At 43.2% G+C, this 21,571-nt stretch overlaps 1 protein-coding gene across 2 annotated transcripts in view; it reads left to right on the top strand.

Moving 5' to 3' along the window:
- ANAPC5 (anaphase promoting complex subunit 5) overlaps nucleotides 1–20,107 on the top strand; it is a 44,499-nt gene extending 24,392 nt beyond the window's left edge. For both annotated transcript variants that reach the window (XM_003952336.6, XM_001166076.4), the window contains exons 11-17: nucleotides 933–1,068; nucleotides 7,696–7,770; nucleotides 8,339–8,460; nucleotides 9,518–9,625; nucleotides 9,702–9,849; nucleotides 18,600–18,762; nucleotides 19,773–20,107. In XM_003952336.6, the coding sequence (XP_003952385.1) occupies nucleotides 933–1,068; nucleotides 7,696–7,770; nucleotides 8,339–8,460; nucleotides 9,518–9,625; nucleotides 9,702–9,849; nucleotides 18,600–18,762; nucleotides 19,773–19,984 (964 nt within the window). In that variant the 3' untranslated portion in view covers nucleotides 19,985–20,107. The remainder of the gene's footprint in view (nucleotides 1–932; nucleotides 1,069–7,695; nucleotides 7,771–8,338; nucleotides 8,461–9,517; nucleotides 9,626–9,701; nucleotides 9,850–18,599; nucleotides 18,763–19,772) is intronic.
- The last annotated feature ends 1,464 nt before the right edge of the window (nucleotides 20,108–21,571 follow it).

The raw sequence follows: 21,571 nt of genomic DNA, 5'->3' as shown, positions 1-21,571 counted from the left end.
TTTTGCACAGACTGAAAACTTTTTTCCCATGCATGTTCCTTCTTACTCCTCCCAGCCACTTTGTGAGGTAATGGGTGGGTGATCTCCATGCTGGGAGAGTAAACCAGGGTTCACACATCTGATCTACCCGCGATCGCAAACGCAGTTAACAAGTGACAGAGAAAGGACTCAAACCCACGTCATCTGACTCCAAGCACCGGGCTCCTCTGCTCTGTGACAGGAACCTTTCTTCCTGTTTATAGGAGGCATGATCCATGGTTGCTCTAGTTGAGTGTCACCTGAACCCCAAAACTATTGTGTAAAGAAAGTTGCTTTTCTGTTAACTGAGGTGTTTTCTGTGGATTATTTTCATCTTATTGTGTACTTTCACATTTAGCCACTTTTAGCCTGGAAGTAAACTTTGTTGCCGCATTTTAATCCTGGAGTTCTGTCGCTACCTCACCCCTCACTTAGACAGTCTGTTTCTAGGAATTCAGTAATGAAAGGAAGTGCCTTTTTTACCAGTCTTGTTTTTGTATTTCAGATAATTTTTTGGCACGGTGTGCTCTGAAACAGCTGCAGACACTGGCCACTGCTTACATTGCCAGAGCAGCCTGTGCCAGGATGGCATCGGGTCTGAATTCACCCGTGAAAACTAATTAACATACTATGACTGCAGGGAACATGGGGTGGGGGCGGGGGGATCTGGGAGCGTGTACTCCCAGCTGTGCCCTAACCACTACGTGTCTCCTCGCGCTGCACATCCAGGATGCTTTTCTGCCTTTCTTATCCTGAGGGCAAGGTTGCTGGCACTGGGAGGCATCTGCTCCCAAGAAAGCCAGAGCCTGTGAGGTGTATGACTTTACGCCTCCACTCAAGATAGCTGACGGGCATGGCCAAAGCGCAGCCAGGTCTGCTGCTGAAAGGAAATCCTGTTCCCTCTCCCCACCCAGCACCATGGCACTGCAACAGGCCCAGATGTTGCTGAGCATGAACAGCCTGGAGGCGGTGAATGCGGGCGTGCAGCAGAACAACACGGAGTCCTTTGCTGTTGCACTCTGCCACCTCGCAGAGCTACACGCGGAGCAGGTAGGCAGGTGGCCGGGCCCACATGCTTCTGGGGCAATGGAGGCTCTACCATTTCTTTCCTCTAATGCTTGAGGAAAGCACTGGACACGTGTTGGACAGGTCTGCTCGACACTGTGGCTGAAAGAGTGAAATCCCACCAGTGGAAGGGGACCAAGGGTGGAGTCTGCAAAGTTGGTTGAATTTGAGGTCTTTTTTTGGCATCAGTGATGGGAATTCTAAGAGGTCAGCCAGTTTCATGTAACTAAGGAAATAAATAGGATTCTTTGACATTTAAGGTAGCAGAGGTTTGTGTGTTTTAGGAGAGAGGAGAGTATAATAGAAGTATATCTGAGATCATAATAACTAATGTTGGTTGTAAATTTGTTCTATGCCAGTCCCTGTGCCTATTTTATGGGTACTGTCTCATAGAATCCACTTCATGGGCTCAGGTTTGTTGTTATCCCTATTTCACAGAACTAAAGACTGAGGTCCTGGGAGCTAAATCCTGTATCCAACACCTGTAAATGTCAGAGGCAGGTCTCCAACCGAAACCTGGTTGACTCCAAAGAAGAGCAGTGGGAATGGGACATAATCTTGATGACTTACAGCCCAAGTAATTTGACGAGATTCTCTTTATAAGGGATCAATTAAAGTATCTCTTCTGCTACTGTAGGCTTTATCTTCCCTTTATTCAAAATATCTTCTTTCATGGGAAAGAGTCAGGGAAAGCTATTTTATCTAAAGCCCTCCATCTCAGTAAACACTGCTGTGGCAATCCAGATGTTTCCTTGATCATATTTTTCTCTTCCTCTTTGTGATACCTGTTGCTGTTAGATTGCATCATAACACTCAACATTCCCTAATTGCAGCCTAAAGATTTTTGGGTGGTTTCCACTCCTTTCAGAAGTCTAGACATACTTCCCTATAGCAAACATGTTAGCATTTTACAGTCTCTTACATGGCTGTGTAAACTGAGGGGTGGATGGGCCCTGACTGATGGGTTCCACGGCGCCTTTGCCAGCTGGTTTCTTCCCATGTCTGGGAAGCACCGCCCATGTTTTCTGAGGTCGAAAGTGCTAGCTGGTTGCTTCCCCTGGGAATTTTGCAAGTCTGTCTCTCGCTTGTTTCTTCCCTCTTCGTGGCACTGGCACCTCCTTAACACCACTTCTCTTCCTTTCCTGGTGCCTTGGATAAGAGAAGCATCTGGTAATGAATGAGTCGGTGAACATTGAAGTATTTAGTTTTTTTGAGATGGAGTGTCGCTCTGTCACCCAGTCTGGAGTGCAGTGGCGTGATCTCAGCTCACTGCAACCTCTGCCTCTGGGGTTCAAGCAATTCTTGTTTCTCAGCCTCCCGAATAGCTGGGACTATAGGTGTCCACCACCATGCCCAGCTAATTTTTGTATTTTTAGTAGAGATGAGGTTTCACCATGTTGGCCAGGATAGTCTTGAACTCCTGGCCTCAGGTGATCCGCCTGCCTCAGCCTCCCAAAGTGCTAGGATTATAGATGTGAGCCACCATGCCCGGCGAAATTATTTTTTTTTTACTATTAGAATAGAAAACTACTTTTCAAAAACCTTAGTCTTGGTTCAATTCTTTTTTTTTTAATTTTTAATTGTAAATTTATTTTTAATTTAATTTTATTTTTTTGAGAGGGAGTCTCACTCTGTCACCCAGGCTGGAGTGCAATGGTGTGATCTCAGCTCACTGCAACCTCCACCTCTTGGGTTCAAGCGATTCTCCTACCTCAGCCTCCCAGGTAGCTGGGATTACAGGTGTGTGCCACTACTCCCATCTAATTTTTATATTTTTTGTAGAGATGGGGTCTTACCATGTTGGCCAAGCTGGTCTCAAACTCCTGACCTCAAATGATCCACCCGCCTTGGCCTCCCAGAGTGTTGGGATTATAGGCGTTAGCCACCGCGCCCAGCCAATTTTTAATTTTTTTTGAGACAGGGTCTCGCTGTATCACCAGGGCTGGAATGTAGTGGTGCAATCACAGCAAACTGCAGCCTCAACCTTCTGGGCTCAAGTGATCCTCCCACCTCAGCCTTCTGAGTAGCTGAGACTATAGGAGCATGCTACCACACAGCTAATTAAAATATCTTTTTGTAGAGATGGAATCTCACTCTGTTGCCCAGGCTAGTCTCAAACTTCTGGGCTCAAGCAGTCCTCCCACTTCAGTGTCACAGTGTTGGGATTACCACAACCAGCGTATTTTTTATTTTTTTAAGAAATGGGGTCTCACTGTTGCCCAGGATGGAGTGCGGTGGCATGATCATAGCTCACTGCAGCCTTGAACTCCACCTCAACCTGCCTAGTAGCTGGGACTACAGGTGTACACCACCTCATCCAGCTAATTATTTTAATTCTTGTTTCTTAGAGATGGAATCTTTCTATGTTGTGTTGCCCAACACTCCTGGCCTCAAGTGATCTTCCTGCCTTGGCCTCCCAAAGTGTTGGAATTACAGGTGTGAGTCACAGTACGTTGTGGCTCAATTCTTTAGCCTTGTAACTTTGTTCAAGGCCATTTGTTAGAATTTTGTGTCTTTTTTTTCTGGGAGTAAGACCCTAAAAAGTAACCATGCTCTTTGGGTCTATATTAATAATGCCATCTTCATCTCCCTTTCACCTCTGGGCTTATGTGAAAAACGTGCTGACCCAATCATTGTTTGGCTTCAACAGCCAGGGTGTGTTAGGAAGCCTTTTAGTACACAACTAGAAGGTAGCTGCCTTTTTTTTTTAAGTCAGTCCTTTACCCCTTTCTTCATCTTGCCTTAGATCTTTCTAGTTTTAGAACATCAACCGTGTGGATATATATACTTACTGGGCTGATGACTGTCAGATTTTTAATTAGACAAGTTAGACTCATACTTGTGAAATTAAGTTTGGCCAGCTGCAGAGAAGGCAGCTTTATCATGAGTCGCCAGTTACTCTTTTCTTTCTCTTGTATCTGCTTCTGAAACTTTCCTCCAAGTAAATTGGATGGTGCACGTTGTTTTGTGGTATGAGAGTGATTGGGGTTTCGGTAAGCCCATAAATAAGTTATGGGGCTCAGAACTGCTTTCTGAGCTTCCTCTTGCAACCCAGAGGAGGTAGAGTGAATTCTTTTTCTAATATAACCATTCTCCTTTGCTCTTTCCATGTAATTCTAGCTCATCTTATATCACTCCTCTCTCAGTCTCAGGAATTGCAGGCCACGATGGGAATATTTTTGGGGGATACTGCAGGATCTATATCCCCATGCCCGACTCCCTGTGGCAGTCATGAAAATAATTGGCGAGACTGGCCAGTTAAAATCACAGGAATATCTTTTATTGTAATTCTATGTAATTTCTGCTTATTCACTTCAAATAAAAGTCCACATGTGGCCTGAGCGTCTATGTAGACAAAAAGTGCATTACCTCATGAAAGGATTGAGACAAATTGAAAAGATTTCAGGATCAATAAGATAAACCTCCCAGCTGGGCGCTGTTTAGCTTTATACTTGTAATCCCAGCACTTTGGGAGGCTGAAGCAGGCGTATCACTTGAGCTCAGGAGTTTGAGACCAGCCTATGCAACATGGTGAAACCCCGTCTCTACAAAATATACAAAAATTAGCTGGGTGTGGTGTGTGGTGGCACATGCCTGTAGTTCCAGCTACCAGGGAGGCTGAGGTGGGAGGATTGCTCGAACCTAGGAGACAGGTTGCAATGAGCTGAGATTGCACCACTACACTCCAGCCTGGGCAGTAGAGCAAAACCTTGTCTCAAAAAAAAAGATAAACATCCCTACAATATAAGAGTATAAAAAAACATGAATGTTCATTCACAGAAAAAGCATGGCCCAAAAACATGAAAACATTTCAATCTAGTCATTGAAATTAAATTTAAAGCAGTTAAGGTACTACTTTCACCAATTATATAAGCAAAGATACTTCAGTATTAGAGGAAGAAAAGCACATAGAGTTCTGGTATGAAAGTACTTGGTACATTTATATAGGGTAATTTAGTAATATATCTCAAAGAACTTAAAAGTGCTTGTCATTTCCACTTCTAAGGTTTTTTGTTTGTTTGTTTGTTTTTGTTTTTGAGATGGAGTTTTGCTCTGGGGCCATGGCTGGAGTGCAGTGGCGGGATCTCAGCTCACTGCAACCTCTGCCTCCTGGGTTCAAGCGATTCTCCTGCCTTTGCCTCCTGTGTAGCTGGGATTACAGGCACCTGCCACTGCGCCCGGCTTATTTTTTTGTACTTTTAGTCGAGACGGGGTTTCACCGTGTTGGCCAGGCTGGTCTCAAACTTCTGGCCTCAAGTGATCTGCCCTCCTTGGCCTCCCAGACTGCTGGGATTACAGGCGTGAGCTACCGCACCTAGCCTACTTCTAAGGTTTTATGCTAAGGAAATAATTGGAAAAGTATGCAAAGCTCTATGCACCAAGATATTCATTGTAGCATTTTTTAAATGGAAAATATTAGAAATAACCAAAATATCAAAAACCAGATTATTTTCATGTACCATAATTGCTTTTCCCGATAAAACACTATGATGATATAAATTTGTATTTATTGACATTGAAAGATTTATTCATTCAACAAATATTCACTGGATGCCTACCATGCGGTAAACAGTGTTATAAGTAATTTATAAAAACATATGTAATCCGGGCACGGTGGCTCATGCCTGTAATCCCAGCACTTTGGGAGGCTGAGGTGGGCAGATCACCTGAGGTCAGGAGTTGGAGACCAGACTGGACAACATGGTGAAACCCTGTCTCTACTAAAAATACAAAAACTAGCTGGGTGTGGTGGTGTCTGCCTGTAATCCCAGCTACTTGGGAGGCTGAGGCGAGAGAATTGCTTGAACCTGGGAGGTGGAGGTTGCAGTGAGCCGAGACCACACCACTGCACTCCAGCCTGGGTGACACAGTGAGACTCCCTCTCAAAAAAAAAAACAGGCCAGGTGCGGTGGCTCACGCCTGTAATCCCAGCACTTTGGGAGACTGAGGCGGGCAGATCACGAGGTCATGAAATCGAGACCAGCCTGACCAACATGGTGAAACCCTGTCTCTACTAAAAATACAAATATTAGCTGGGCGTGGTGGCATGCACCTGTAATCCCAGCTACTCGGGAGGCTGAGGCAGGAGAATCGCTTGAACGCGGGAGGCAGAGGTTGCAGTGAGCTGAGATCACGCCACTGCACTCCAGCCTGGTGACAGAGTGAGACTCTGTCTCAAAAAAAAAAAAAAAAAAAAAATAGCAACAACAACAGCAAAACCCAAAAGTAATTTGTCAGCCAGGCACATTGGCTCATGCCTGTAATCCCAGCACTTGAGGAGGTTGAGGTGGGTGGATTGCTTGAGGCCAGGAGTTTGAGACCAGCCTGGCCAACATGGCAAAACCCTGCCTCTACTAAAAATACAAAAATTAGCTGAGCATGGTGGCGCGCGCCTGTAATTCCAGCTACTCGGGAGGTGGGGGCTAAGACATCAGAATTGCTAGAACCCAGGAGGAGGAGGTTGCAGTGAGTCAAGATCACGCCACTGCACTTCAGCCTGGGTGACAGAGCAAGACTCTGTCTCAAAAAAAAAAAAAAAAAAAAAGGATTTTGTATAGCCAGGTGTGGTGGCATGCACCTGTATTCCCCGCTACTCGGGAGGCTGAGATGAGAGGATTGATTGAGCCTAGGAAGTTGAGGCTGCAGTGAGCTGAGATCAAACCATTGCTGCACTCCAGCCTGGGAAACACAGCAAGACCCTGTCTCATAAAAAAAAAAAAAAAAGTAATTTGTTTGTTCTTGTTTACATGTATTTTGTAAGTGTTTTTCTAGAATGGATATGTCTTACGTGTGTAATTAAAAAAAAGTTTTTTTTTTTTGAGACGGAATTTTGTTCTTGTTGCCTAGGCTGGAGTGCAATGGCACGATCTCAGTGCACCACAACCTCTGCCTCCTGGGTTCAAGCGATTCTCCTGCCTCAGCCTCCCAAGTAGCTGGGATTACAAGCATGAGCCACCATGCCCAACTAATTTTGTATTATTAGCAGAGATGGGGTTTCTCCATGTTGGTCAGGCTGGTGTCGAACTCCCAACCTCAGGTGATCCACCCGTCTTGGCCTCCCAAAGTGCTGGGATTACAGGCGTTAGCCACCATGCCTGGTCTTAAAATTTTTTAAAAAATAAATTGTATTAGCCTTTAAATAATGGCCCTTAGAAATTTGAGTCTCTGGCCGGGCATGGTGGCTCACGCCTGTAATTCCAGCACTTTGGGAGGCTGAGGCGGGCGGATCACGAGGTCAGGAGATCGAGACCATCCTGGCTAACACAGTGAAACCCCGTCTCTACTAAAAATACAAAAAAATTAGCCGGACATGGTGGCAGGCACCTGTGGTCCCAGCTACTCAGGAGGCTGAGGCAGGAGAATGGCGTGAACCCGGGAGGCGGAGCTTGCAATGAGCCGAGATCGCGCCACTGCACTCCAGCAGGGCGACAGAGCGAGACTCTGTCCCAAAAAAAAAAAAAAAAAAGAAAAGAAATTTGAGTCTCTGACCAGTATCTCTCAGGTTGCTGCATCAAGAACGGGAACAGGTGAATCTGTCACCATCTGTGCATGGTACAGCAGGTGTGGATTCAACACAGGTTATGCTGATCAAATTGTGTGTTTCTACTTTAGGGCTGTTTTGCTGCAGCTTCTGAAGTGTTAAAGCACTTGAAGGAACGATTTCCGCCTAATAGTCAGCACGCCCAGGTAATCTGCCTTTTGCATGGCAATAGATTTATTTCTGATAAAAATAGCTTTTATTATAATATAAAGTGGGACATAATCTCCCCTCAGAAAAATAATATTGAGCTAAAAAGGAACTTGTCAAAGGATGCTTACAAGTATGATATTATTTATATAAAGTTTAAAAACATAGGCTCATACTCTATGTTGTTTAGAGACAAGGGTATATGTTGTTGTAAAAGTATAAAAAACATGAATGAGAATGATAAATACCAAATTGAGTGCCTACTTTGAAAAAAGAGAAAGAGACGTAGAATTTGCAAAGGACTTCATTGGTATCTAATAGTATATGAAGCAGATAAAGCAAAATTTGAGTTGACAAAGTTGATGATTGGCACACATGTATCTGCTATTTTATTCTCTGTGCTTTTTCACATACTTGAGATATTTAAAAAAATTTTTAAATCCCCCCAAAAAAGAATATGTGTGAATTATTGTAAGAATATTTGCTAAGCAATCCAAAATACTTTCATATACTCATTAAGATGAACATGTGCCATTTTGTACTTAATTGTGTTTTTTTTCTTACTAGTTATGGATGCTATGTGATCAAAAAATACAGTTTGACAGAGCAATGAATGATGGCAAATATCATTTGGCTGATTCACTTGTTACAGGAATCACAGCTCTCAATAGCATAGAGGGTGTTTATAGGTAAGAAACCTTGAAAACTCTAACCCAGGAATAAAATAATTGTTAAATGGTTTTGTTTTTGTTTTATATGTGCATTAATTTATTTTAGCTTAGAAAAAAACTTTTTTTCCTATTTATTACTGGGAATAAGAAAATACAGGTAAGCAGCTGGGTGTGGTGACTCACACCTGTAATCCCAGCACTTTGGGAGGCTGAGGCAGGTGCATCACTTGAAGTCAGGAGTTTGAGACCAGCCTGGCCAACATGGTGAAACCATCTCTCTACTAAAAGTACAAAAAATTAGCCGGGCATGGTGGTGGGTGCCTGTAATCCCAGCTACTTGGGAGGCTGAGGGAGGAGAATTGCTTGAACCCATGAGGCGGAGGTTGCAGTGAGCCAAGATCGCACCATTGCCTCCAGCCCAGGCAACAGAGTGAGACTCCATCTCCAAAAAAAAAAAAGAAAATACAGATAAGCAAAATGAAGAAAATAAGTATCTCCCAGAGATAATCATTAACATGCTGTTATCTATAATTCCAGAATTTTTCCTGCATGCGTGTGTGTGTGTGTGTGTGTATATACACAGCATGCTCACATACATGCTCACACACACATTCATACACACATATAATTTATTCTTTCAACAACAAAAACATTTTTTTTTTTTGAGGCAGAGTCTCACTCTGTCGCCCAGGCTGTAGTGCAGTGGCACGATCTCAGCTCACTGCAATCTCTCCCTCCTGGGTTCAAGCGATTCTCCTGCCTCAGCCTTCTGAGTAGCTGGGATTACAGGTGCCCACCACCACGCCCAGCTAATTTTTTGTATTTTTAGTAGAGGCAGGGTTTCACCATGTTGGCCAGGCTGGTCTCGAGCTCCTAACCTTGTGATTCGCCCGCCTCGGCCTCCCAAAGTGCTGGGATTACAGGTGTGAGCCACCGCGCTCAGCCTCTTTCAACAAAAATTAAATCAGGCACAGTTTTTTCCCTTGGGAGGTTTATAGCGCAATTGAATAAATTGAGATTCTTACCCTCAAAGTGACTAGTTAAAACACGTGTGTTCATTTTGATTCTGTTTCAGGAAAGCGGTTGTATTACAAGCTCAGAACCAAATGTCAGAGGCACATAAGCTTTTACAAAAATTGTTGGTTCATTGTCAGAAACTGAAGAACACAGAAATGGTGATCAGGTAAGGGGTCTCTTGTGCATCTCACGGAGATGTGGTGGTGGATCTTCTCATCCTGTGTTTTCCTCTTTACGGTCAGTGTCCTACTGTCCGTGGCAGAGCTGTACTGGCGATCTTCCTCCCCTACCATCGCGCTGCCCATGCTCCTGCAGGCTCTGGCCCTCTCCAAGGAGTACCGGTTACAGTACTTGGCCTCTGAAACAGTGCTGAACTTGGCTTTTGCGCAGGTAAGCCGATCTCTGTTTTTATAGCACATATTTGTGCTCAAGAGCTGGTGAGTCTGTGACTACGTTTGAGTATTGAAAGGATAATAATGAGTTTTCATTTGTTCATATTGACGTCTGGAAAGGTAGTCTTCCTGTGCAAGCCCTCCAAGGAGGCCTGTGGAGGTGTGAACCTGGTGACAAACTGACACCTTCCAGTGGCACTGGCTTTCCTGAGCTGTGTATTCAGTAAGGAGGACTCGCCTCTTCAGTGAGAACACCTGCATCATATTAATGATTAGCTGACACAGAGTGATGCTTGATTTAGCAACAAGGGGATATGAATAAAGAAATGAGGAACACAGATGTTCATTGAAAGCTTTTGGAAATCAAATTGTATTTTATGTTTGTTTTGTTTCTCCCCCAGTAAAGGCCATGAAGGAATTGACTCTTCATTTTCATCTATATTCCCTAGTACCTTATAGGCCCTACACATAGAAGGCTTTCGATAAATATTAATCAATGAATGAGTGAAGGTCAAATGCACTGGAAGAATTTATTAATTAAAGTGGAGGTTCTCCAAACTGGCTGTACATTAGAATTATTGTGGAGATTTAAAAAATATCTTCGTACCTGAGGCCTTGCCTCAGACCTACGGAGTCAGAATCTCTAGGGGTGGAGCTAAGGAATCTGTTTCTTACCACCTTCCTCAGTGATTCTTTTTTTTTTTTCTTGAGATAAAATGTACATGGCCAGGTGTGGTGGCTCATGCCTATAATCCCAGCACTTTGGGAGGCTGAGGTGGGCAGATCACAAGGTCAGGAGTTCGAGACCAGCCTGGCCAGCATGGTGAAACCCCATCTCTATTAAAAATACAAAAATTAGCCGGGCATGGTGGCACGTGCCTGTAATCCCAGCCACTCGGGAGGCTGAGGCAGGAGAATCGCTTGACCCTGGGAGGCGGAGGTTGCAGTGAGCCGGGATCGTGCCACCGTACTCCCAGCCTGGGCAACAGAGCGAGACTCCATCTCAAAAAAAAAAAAAAGTATGTAACACAAGATTTACCACTTTAACCATTTTAAAGTGTACATTTCAGTGGTTTTGAGAATATTGACAACATTGTGCAGCCATTACTGCTATCTAATTTCAGAGTATTTTCATTACACAGAAAAGGAAACTGTACCCATTAAGCAGTCATTCCCCAGTCCTCCCTTCCCCCAGCCTCTCGTAACCTCTCACCGGTTTCTGTCTCTATGAGTTTGCCTATTCTGAACAGTTTGCATAACTGGACTCATATAAATGTGGCCTTTTTTGATTGGCTTCTTTTACTTAGCTTGATGTTTTCAGGTTTTATCCATGTAGCAATAGATATCAGTGCTTCATTCTTTTTCATGGCTGAAGAATATTTCACTGTATGGTTAGATCACATTTTGCTTATCCATTCATCAGCTGATGGGCATTTGAGTCGTTTCCACCTTTTGGCTGTTATGAATAGCGGCTCTTTACATTTCTGTACAGCTTTTGTTTGAATACCTGTTTTCTTTTTTTTTTTTTTTTGAGACAGAGTCTCGCTCTGTCACCCAGGCTGGAGTGCAGTGGTGCAAGCTCCGCCTCCCGGGTTCATGCCATTCTCCTGCCTCAGCCTTTCGAGTAGCTGGGACTACAGGCGCCCGCCACCACGCCCAGCTATTTTTTTGTATTTTTTTTTTTTTTTTTTTTTTTTTTGAGACGGAGTCTCGCTCTGTCGCCCAGGCTGGAGTGCAGTGGCGCGATCTCGGCTCACTGCAAGCTCCGCCTCCCGGGTTCACGCCATTCTCCTGCCTCAGCCTCCCGAGTAGCTGGGACTACAGGCACCCGCCACCACGCCCGGCTAATTTTTTGTATTTTTAGTAGAGACGGGGTTTCACCGTGTTAGCCAGGATGGTCTCGATCTCCTGACCTCGTGATCCGCCCGCCTCGGCCTCCCAAAGTGCTGGGATTACAGGCGTGAGCCACCGCGCCCGGCTGGGACTGCAAGCGCGCGCCACCACGCTCGGCTAATTTTTTTTTTTTTTTTTTTTTTTTTTTTTTGTATTTTTAGTAGAGATGGGGTTTCACTGTGTTAGCCAGGGTGGTCTCGATCTCCTGACCTCGTGATCCGCCCACCTCGGCCTCCCAAAGTGCTGGGATTACAGGCGTGAGCCACCGCGCCCGGGCTTGAATACCTGTTTTCATTTGATGCCTACGAACGGAATTGCTGAGTCATGATAATTTTGTGTTTAACTTCTTAAGGAAATGCCACAGTGGCTGCACCATTTTGTTTCAACCTGCAATGTATGAGGGTTCCAATTTCTCCACAATCTTGCCCACCCTTGTTATTTTCCATTTTTAATTATTACATCCTTCCTAGTGGGTATGAAGGGGTGTCTCACTGTGGTTTTGATATGCATGTCTCTAATGACTAATGATGTTGAGTATCTTTTCATGTGCTTATTGGCCATTTGCATATGTTCTTTGGAGAAACGTCTATTCAGATCCTTTACCTGTTTTTTAACTAAGTTGTTTATCTTCTTGATGTTCACTTGTAAAAATTATTTATATATTGTGGATACTAGACCCTTATCAGATATATAATTTACAAATATTTTCTCCTGTTCTGTGTTTGGTCTTTTCACTTTCTTGTTAGTGTCTTTTGATATACAAAAGTTTAAAATTTTTATGAAGTCCAATTTATTTTTCTTTTGTTGCTTGTGCTTTTGGTATCATGTCTAAGACTGACAAATCTAATGTCATGAAGATTTTCTTCTATGTTTTCTTCTCACAGTATTATAGTTTTAATGCTTATGTTTAAGTCTGAATAATTTTGAGTTAATTTTTGTATATACTATGAGATAGGGCTCCACTCTTATTCTTCTGCATACGGATATAGGTTATTCTAGCACCATTTGTTGAAGACTCCTCTTTCCCCATTTAATGGTTTTGGTACCCCTGTTAAAAACCAGTTGATCAAAGAAAAAAAAGAAAACAACTGATCGTAGATATATAGGTTTATTTTCGGACTCTCAATTCTATTCCCTTGATCTATATGTTACCCTTATGCCAGTACCACTTTGTTTTGATTACTATAGCTTTGTAGTAAGTTTTGAAATCAGGAAGTGGGAGTCGTCTTTGTTCTTTTTCAGGATTGTTTTGGCTATTCAGCATCCCTTGCAATTATATGTTGATTTTAGAATTAGCTTGTTCATTTCTGCAAAAACAGTAGTTGTAATTTTGATAGGGATTGTATTTGAATCTGTAGGTCAGTTTGCAGAACATTGCCATCTTAATGCTGTTCTCTTCCAACCCATGAACACAGGATGTCTTTCCTTTTATTTGGATCTTTAACTTACTTCAACAATGTTTTGTAGCTTTCTGTATATAAATCTTTCACTTCCTTGGTTAAATTTATTCCTAAGTATTTTATTCTTTTTGATGGTAATTTAAATGAAATTTTTAAAAACATTTATTTTTGGGTTGCTCATTGCTAGTTTATATTGATCTTATATCCTGCAACTTTGCCAAACTTATTACCTGTAACAGGTTTTGGGGATTTTTTTTTATGGTTTTGTATGTATAAGATCATGTCATCTGCAAATAGAGATAGTTTTACCTCTTCCATTCCCACTTAGATGCCCTGTATTTCTTTTTCTTGCTTAAATGCTTTGAGTAAAACTTCCAATACATGTTGAATAAATGTGGCAAAAGTGTGTGTCTTGGCTCGGTGTCTCACACCTGTAATCCCAGCACTTTTTGAGGCCAAGGCAGATTACTTAAGGCCAGAAGTTCGAGACCAGCCTGGACAACATGGTGAAACCCCGTCTCTACTAAAAATAGAAAAATTAGCTGAGTGTAGTGGTGGTGCATGCCTGTAATCCCAGCTACTAGGTAGGCTGAGGACTGAGAATCACTTGAACTCAGTCCTCAGGAGCTGGAGGTTGTAGTGAACCGAGATCATGCCACTGCACTACAGGTTGGGCAACAGCAAGACTCCCTCTCAAAAAAAGAAAAAAAGTGTATGTCTTTATTTTGTTCCTGTAGGGGGAAAGCGTTCAGTCTTTCATCATCAAATATCATGCTAGCTGTGGGTTTTTTATAGAGGTTGAGGAAGTTCCCTCTATTCCTAGTTTATTTAGTGTTTTTTTCATGAAAAGGTATTGGATTTTGTCAAATTTTTTTTTTCTGCATTGATTGATTTGATCATATGGGTTTTTGTTTGTTTGTTTTTGAGATAGAGTGTCACTCTGTTGCCCAGGCTGGAATGCAGTGGTGCAGTCTTGGCTCATTGCAACTTCTGTCTCCCAGGTTCAAGCAGTTCTTGTGCCTCAGCCTCCCAAGTAGCTGGGATCACAGGTGTGCACCACCATGCCCAAGTAATTTTTGTATTTTAGTAGAGACAGGGTTTGGCCATGTTGGTCAGGCTGGTCTTGAACTCCTGGCCTCGTGATCCACCCACCTCTGCCTCCCAAGGTACTGGGATTACAGGCGTGAGCCACTGCGCCCAGCCCTGATTTTTTCTTTCATTTTATTTATATATTTGTGTATTGAACTACCTTGCATTCCTGGAGTAAATTTCACATGGTCATAGTGTACGTTCCTTTTAACGTGCTGTTGGATTTGGTTTGCAAGTATTTTGTTGAGAATTTTTGCATCTGTATTCATAAAGGATGTTGATCTGTGGTTTTCTTGTGATATCTTTCTTTGGCTTTAGTATTAGGGTAATAGTGGCCCCACAAAATGAGTTAGAAAGTATTCTCTCTTCTCCTTTTTCTGGGAAGAATTTGAGAAGGATTGGTGTTAATTGTTTTAAAGTTTGGTAAAATTCACCAGTGAAGCAGTCTGGCCCTGGGCTTTTCTTTGTTGGAAGTTTTTTTGGTTACTAATTCAGTCTCTTTAGTTGTTATAGGTCTATTCAGATTTCCTATTTCTTGAGTCAATTTTAGTAGTTTGGTCTTTCTAGGAATTTGTTCATTTTACGTAGTTTATCTAATTTCTTGCATAGAATTGTTCATGGTATTCTTGTATAATCCATTTTACTTTTGTAAGGTTGTTAGTAAAGTCCCCGGTGTCATCCCTGACTTCGGTTGAGTCTTGTCTCTTTTTTCTTGGTCAGTCTAACAGTTTATCAATTTTGTCGATCTCTTCAAAGAACCAACTTTTGGTTTTATTGATTCTCTCTGTTGTTCTCTTAGTCTCCATTTTGTTTATCTCCACTTTAATCCTTATTTTTTCCTTGGTTCTGTTAGTTAGCTTTAGGTCTAGTTTGCTTTTCGTTTTCTAGTTTCTTTCTTTTTTTTTTGAGATGGAGTTTAGCTCTTGTCACCGAGGCTGGAGTGCAATGGTGCAATCTTGGCTCTCTGCAACCTCCGCCTCCCAGGTTCAAGCAATTCTCCTACCTCAGCCTCCCGAGTAGCTGGGATTACAGGCGCATGCTACCACGCCTGGCTAATTTTTGTGATTTTAATACAGACGGGGTTTCGCCATGTTGGCCAGGCTGGCCTTGAACGCCTGACCTCAGGTGATTCACCCGCCTTGGCCTCCCAAAGTGCTGGGATTACAGGCGTGAACCACCGCGCCCAGCCTCTTTTCTAGTTTCTTAAGGTGGAAGATTCGCTTGTTGATTTGAGATCTTCTTTCTTTTGTAATGTAGGCCTTTACAGTTATAAATTTCCTTGAGAACTATATTTCATAAATTTGTACTTTATCCCACAAATTTCATAAATGAGAGTCTGTGTATTTTTTTTTTTTTTGAGACAGAGGCTTGCTCTGTCACCCAGCTTGGAGTGCAGTGGCACAATCTTGGCTCACTGCAACCTCTGCCTCCTGGGTTCAAACAATTCTCCTGCCTCAGCCTCCCAAGTAGCTGGGATTACAGACGTGTACCACCACACTAGGGTAATTTTTTTGTGTGTGTGTGACAGAGTCTCACTCTGTCGCCTAGGCTGGAGTGCGGTGGCGCGATCTCAGCTCACTGCATCCTCTGCCTCCCAGGCTCAAGTGATTCTTCTGCCTCAGCCTCCTGAGTAGCTGGAACTACAGGCATGTGCCACCATACCAGGCTAATTTTTTTTTTTTTGCATTTTTAGTAGAGATGGGGTTTCATCGTGTTAGGATGGTCTCGATCTCCTGACCTCGTGATTTGCCTGCCTCGGCCTCCCAAAGTGCTGGGATTACAGGTGTGAGCCGCTGTGCCTGGCTACCTGGGTAATATTTGTATTTTTAGTAGAGATGGGGTTTCATCATGTTGGCCAGGCTGGTCTTGAACTCCTGCCCTCAGGTGATCCGCCCGCCTTGGCCTCCCAGAGTGCTGGGATTACAGGCATGAGCCACCGCACCCAGCCGGAGTCTGTGGTATTTTTATACACCTCATTGCATTTTCTAATTTCCCTTGTGATTTATTCTTTGACACATTGGTTACTTAAGAGTATGTTAATTTCCACATATTTGTGAATTTTCTGGTTTCCTTCTGTTACTGATTTTTGATTTAATGTGATCAGAGGAGGTTCTTTGTATGATTTCATTCTTAAATTTATTGAGTGTTATTTTGTGGCCCAAACACAGTCTATCCTGGAAAGTGTTCCATATGCACTTGAGAATAATTTGTATTCTAATGTATCATTGGGTGGCATGCTTTATATATATATGTTAGGGCCAGTTCATTTGTAGTGTCATTCAAGTCTTCTCTTTCCTTGCTGATCTTCTGTCTAATTTTTCTATCTGTGATTGAAAGGTGGGATATTGAGCTCCCCAACTATTATTGTGGTTTTTGTTTTGTTTTATTTTGTCTGAGACAGAGTCTCACTCTGTTGCCCAGGCTAGAATACCATGGCACAATCATGGCTCACTGCACCCTCAACTGCCGGAGCCCAAGTGATCCTCCCACCTCACTCTTCTGAGCATCTGGGATTACAGGTGTGCCTTACCATAACCAGCTAATTTTTTATATTTTTGTAGAGATGGGTTTTTGCCATGTTACCCAGGCTGGTCTCAAACTCCTGGTCTCAAGAGATCCACCTGCCTCAGCTTCCCAAAGTGCAGGGATTACAGGCATGAGATACTGTGCCTGGCCTATTATTGTTGAATTGTCTATTTCTCCCTTCAGTTCTGTCAGTTTTTGCTTCATATGCTTTGGAACACTGTTGTTTGGTTTGTTTATAATTGTTATATCTTGATGAATCGACTGTTTCATGAGTATATAATGTCCTCCTTTTTCCTTGTCTCTTGTAACGGCTTTTAACTTAAACTCTATATTGTATGATACTCATATAGGCACTCCAGCTTTCTTTTGGTTATTGTTTGCATGGAATATTTTTCTATCCTTTTACTTTCAGCTGATTTGTGTCTTTATTTTATTTTTTTAGAGACAGGGTCTCACTCCATCGTCCAGGCTGGAGTGCATTGCTGCAATCATAGCTCACTGTAACCTTGAACTCCTGGGCTGATGGGATCCTCCCAACTCAGTCTCCCAAGTAGCTAGGACTACAGGAGAGCACCATCATGCCTGACTAATTTTTAAAGTACTATTTGTGTCTTTTAATCTACAGTGAGTCTCTTGTAGACAGCATACAGTGGATACTTTAAAAAAAAAAGTTTGTTCTCACAATTTCTGCCTTTTAATTAGTTTAACTCATTTGCCTTTAATGTCATTATTTCTAATTTGATTTTTTTTTTTTTTTTTGAGATGGAGTCTCACTCTGTCACCCAGGCTGGAGTGCAGTGGTGTGATCTCTGCTCACTGCATCCATTACCTCCTGGGTTCAAGTGATTCTCCTGCCTCAGCCACCAAAGTAACTGAGATTACAGGTGCGTGCCATTATGCCCAGCTAATTTTTGTATTTTTAGGAAAGAAAGGGTTTCACCATGTTGGCCAGGCTGGTCTCGAACCCCTGACCTCAAGTGATCTGCCCGCCTGCACCTCCCACAAAGTGCTGGGATTACAGATGTGAGCCACTGCGCCTGCCTTGTTTTCTATATGTCATATCTTTTTTGTCCCTCAGTTCCTCCATTACTGCTTTCTTGTGTGTTAAGTAGATGTTTTCTAGTTTTATTTTATTTTGAGACAAAGTCTTGCTCTGTTGCCCAGGCTGGAGTGCAGTGGCACGATTGTGACTCACTGCAACCTTGACCTCCTGAGCTCAAGTGATTCTCCTGCCTCAGCCTCCTGAATAACTGGGACTGCAGGCATGTGCAACCATGCTCAGCTAATTGTTTTAAATTTGTTTTTTGAGACAGGGTCTTGCTGTGTTGCCCAGGCTGGTCTTGAACTCATGGCCTCAAGTGATCTTCCTGCCTCATGCTCCCAAAGTGTTGGGATTATAGGCATGAGCCACTGTGCCCAGCTCTAGTGTACCATTTTAATTCTCTCTCTCTTTTTTTTTTAAATGTACTAACACCAACCGGAATCTCTTGTTTCTTTTGCTTTATTCTTTTGAGTTATTTTCTGAATTGTTACCTTTCTCCCACCTAGTTCAACCCCTCAGAATCACCAAGCTAAAGGATATTAATGCTGGATCTTTTTGTAAAGACAGGAACCTTTCCATAGTGTGAATAACCGCCCCCTGCTATATTTGTCATAGTCTGAAATCAGATTGTCACATGTTGTGTTTTCTAGGAATGTGGTTCCTGTTTTAACGTAGTACATGTCAGGTAAAAGGTAAGCCAGAGATAGCCATTCAGGAGAGAATTGCCAGAAACGAAACGCTTCCTGGTGAAGGGCAGTGGGTTTGGGTATGTACAGTGCCATGATGTTTCTTTTTCAGCTCATTCTTGGAATCCCAGAACAGGCCTTAAGTCTTCTCCACATGGCCATCGAGCCCATCTTGGCTGACGGGGCTATCCTGGACAAAGGTCGTGCCATGTTCTTAGTGGCCAAGTGCCAGGTGGCTTCAGCAGCTTCCTATGATCAGCCGAAGAAAGCAGAAGGTAGGAAGCTGTACGAAGACTGTTAGGCAATGCTATTCCAGAAAGCATTGAAAGTTTAGGACCCAGAAGAAGAAAAGACATTAAATTTGGGACAGCATTTAAGTTCTGAGTGTTCACAAATATATATTAAAATTTCATGCAGCATTTAAAGTGCTTTCACATGCACGCTTGGCAGAAAGACTGAGGACAAGTGAATGGCTATTTTAACCCTATAGAGCCAAGTACCAGGCTAGAAGTCAGGAGTTAAAGACCTTTTTTTTTTGAGACAAAGTCTCACTCTGTAGCTCAGGCTGGAGTGCAGTGGCGTGATCTCGGCTCACTGCAACCTCCGCCTTCCAGGTTCAAGCAATTCTCCTGCCTCAGCCTCCTGAATATGTACAGGCGCACACCACCATGACTGGCTAATTTTTGTATTTTTAGTAGGGCTTTCTCCATGTTGGTCAGGCTGATCTTGAACTCCTGACCTTGTGATCTGCCCACCTCAGCCTCCCAAAGTGCTGGGATTATAGGTGTGAGCCACTGCGCCCGGCCTTTTTTTTTTTTTTTTTTTTTTTTGAGATGGAGTCACTCTGTCACCCAGGCTGGAGTGCAGTGGCATGATCTCAGCTCACCGCAACCTCTGCCTCCCGGGTTCAAGTGACTCTCCTGCCTCAGCCTCCCAAGTAGCTGGGATTACAGGTGCCCGCCACCACACCTGGCTGATTTTTGTATTTTTAGTAGAGACGAGGTTTCACCATGTTGGCCAGGCTGGCGTCGAACTCCTGACCTCTGGTGATCCACCCGCCTCGGCCTCCCAAAGTGCTAGGATTACAGGCATGAGCCACTTCGCCCAGTCTTAAAGACCTGTTTGAAAACCTCACCCTAGTGGTTTGTTTTTTCTCTCTCAAAGAATGGAGAATATAAAAGAATCTTCTGGTAGTTGTTGAACAAATAAAACTAAATACCACGTTTTGAAAACTATACGTGAAGGGTTGAGTTAAATGTGTGTGTTATTTTCCCCTTTCCGTCAGCTCTGGAGGCTGCCATCGAGAACCTCAATGAAGCCAAGAACTATTTTGCAAAGGTTGACTGCAAAGAGCGAATCAGGGACGTCGTTTACTTCCAGGCCAGACTCTACCATACCCTGGGGAAGACCCAGGAGAGGAACCGGTGTGCGATGCTCTTCCGGCAGCTGCATCAGGAACTGCCCTCTCATGGGGTACCCTTGATAAACCATCTCTAGAGAGGACATCCCTGCTGGGCTGCTGTGCAGAGTATAAGATTTTGGACTTGTTCATGTCCCCTCTCTCCCTTTAAATGATGTATTTGTGACACCCTATCTTGTCAATAAACAGCATTCTGATTAGTTTGTCTTATTTTGTTGCTAGTAACTACGTATTTGTTTTATTCCCCTTTTCTTCCCTTTTGGTAGCAAAGGACACCAACTTTTTCTTAATAAATGGGTATTTTGCTAACAAGTTAGTGCAAGCATCTCAGATTATGTTCTCTCTGGGCAAAATTGCCAATATCTTGATTAGAAATTGTACACACTCCATCATTATGTAAATTCATTTAGCACCTATTCTCAGACAAGAGCTCTTCCTGGAATTGGTAGATCTCTCCAGGGTGGTCAGTGCAGGTCTGTATGAGGCTTGGACTTTCTTCTGAGGCCTCCCTGCCTTGTTGGACTGAACCAGCGCTTGTGGTTCCTGTGGCTGCTCACGAGGACTTGTTGGTCCCTGACTGGAGATTAAGAAGGAAAAGATTTTTTCATAGTTTTTGGACCAATGACCAGGAGCATTTTTCAGTCCCTTTCTAGGTGTTGGCTTTCTTATATATTCTGCATGGGCACTTTTTTTTTTTCCTATATTTAACTCTATAAATGAGGGATGATGATAAATTACGTCCAGGAATTCATCATGAGTAAGGTGATTATAAATTAAGGGGGCCGGCTCCGGTGGCTCACGCCTGTAATCCCAGCAGTTTGGGAGGCTGAGGCGGGCGGATCATGAGGTCAGGAGATGGAGACCAGCCTGGCCAACATGGTGAAACCCCGTCTCTACTAAAAAAAAAAATACAAAAATTAGCTGGGCATAGTGGTGCATGCCTGTAATCCCAGCTACTCGGGAGGCTGGGGCAGGAGAATCACTTGAACCTGGGAGGTGGAGGTTGCAGTGAGCCGAGATCACACTACTGCACTCCAGCCTGGTGACAGAGCAAGACTCTGTCTCAAAAACATAATAATAAAAATAAATGAGAAAGGGTCCAAAGCTCAGAGGTGTGAGATGCTATCACCAAATATACAGTGTATTATAGTTTACATTTCTTAACCCTGCAAGTAAGCAGGAGCCAGTTATTGCTTTTTCTGTTCATGAATTTCTTATCCTTGAGTGTTCACAGAAAAATGCCATTGTTTCAAGTCCAAAGCAGCAGCTATATCCAAATAGTTGTGTTTTTTTGTTTTTGTTTTTGTTTTTTTAGATGGAGTCTTGCTCTGTTGCCCAGGCTGGAGTGCAGTGGCGTGATCTTCGCTCACTGCAACATCCACCTGGGTTCAAGGGAGTCTCCTGTCTCAGCCTCCCAAGTAGCTGGGACTACAGGCATGCACCACCATGCCTGGCTAATTTTTGGATTTTTAGTAGAGATGGGGTTTCACCATGTTGACCAGGTTGGTCTCAAACTCCTGACCTCAGGTGATTCACCTGCCTCAGCCTCCCAAAGTGCTGGAATTACAGGCGTGAGCCACCGTGCCCACCCCAAATAGTCTTTATAAATCAACAGGGAACCAACTAAATTTTGCAGCTCCTATTATTGGTTCTTTCTCTGTTAA

Source organism: Pan troglodytes, chromosome 10 (genome assembly GCF_028858775.2).
Source record: "Pan troglodytes isolate AG18354 chromosome 10, NHGRI_mPanTro3-v2.0_pri, whole genome shotgun sequence".
In the NCBI taxonomy this organism is placed as follows: domain Eukaryota; kingdom Metazoa; phylum Chordata; class Mammalia; order Primates; family Hominidae; genus Pan; species Pan troglodytes.
The sequence above is the reverse complement of the archived record's forward strand: the minus strand, read 5'-3'. Positions and strand labels throughout refer to the sequence as shown.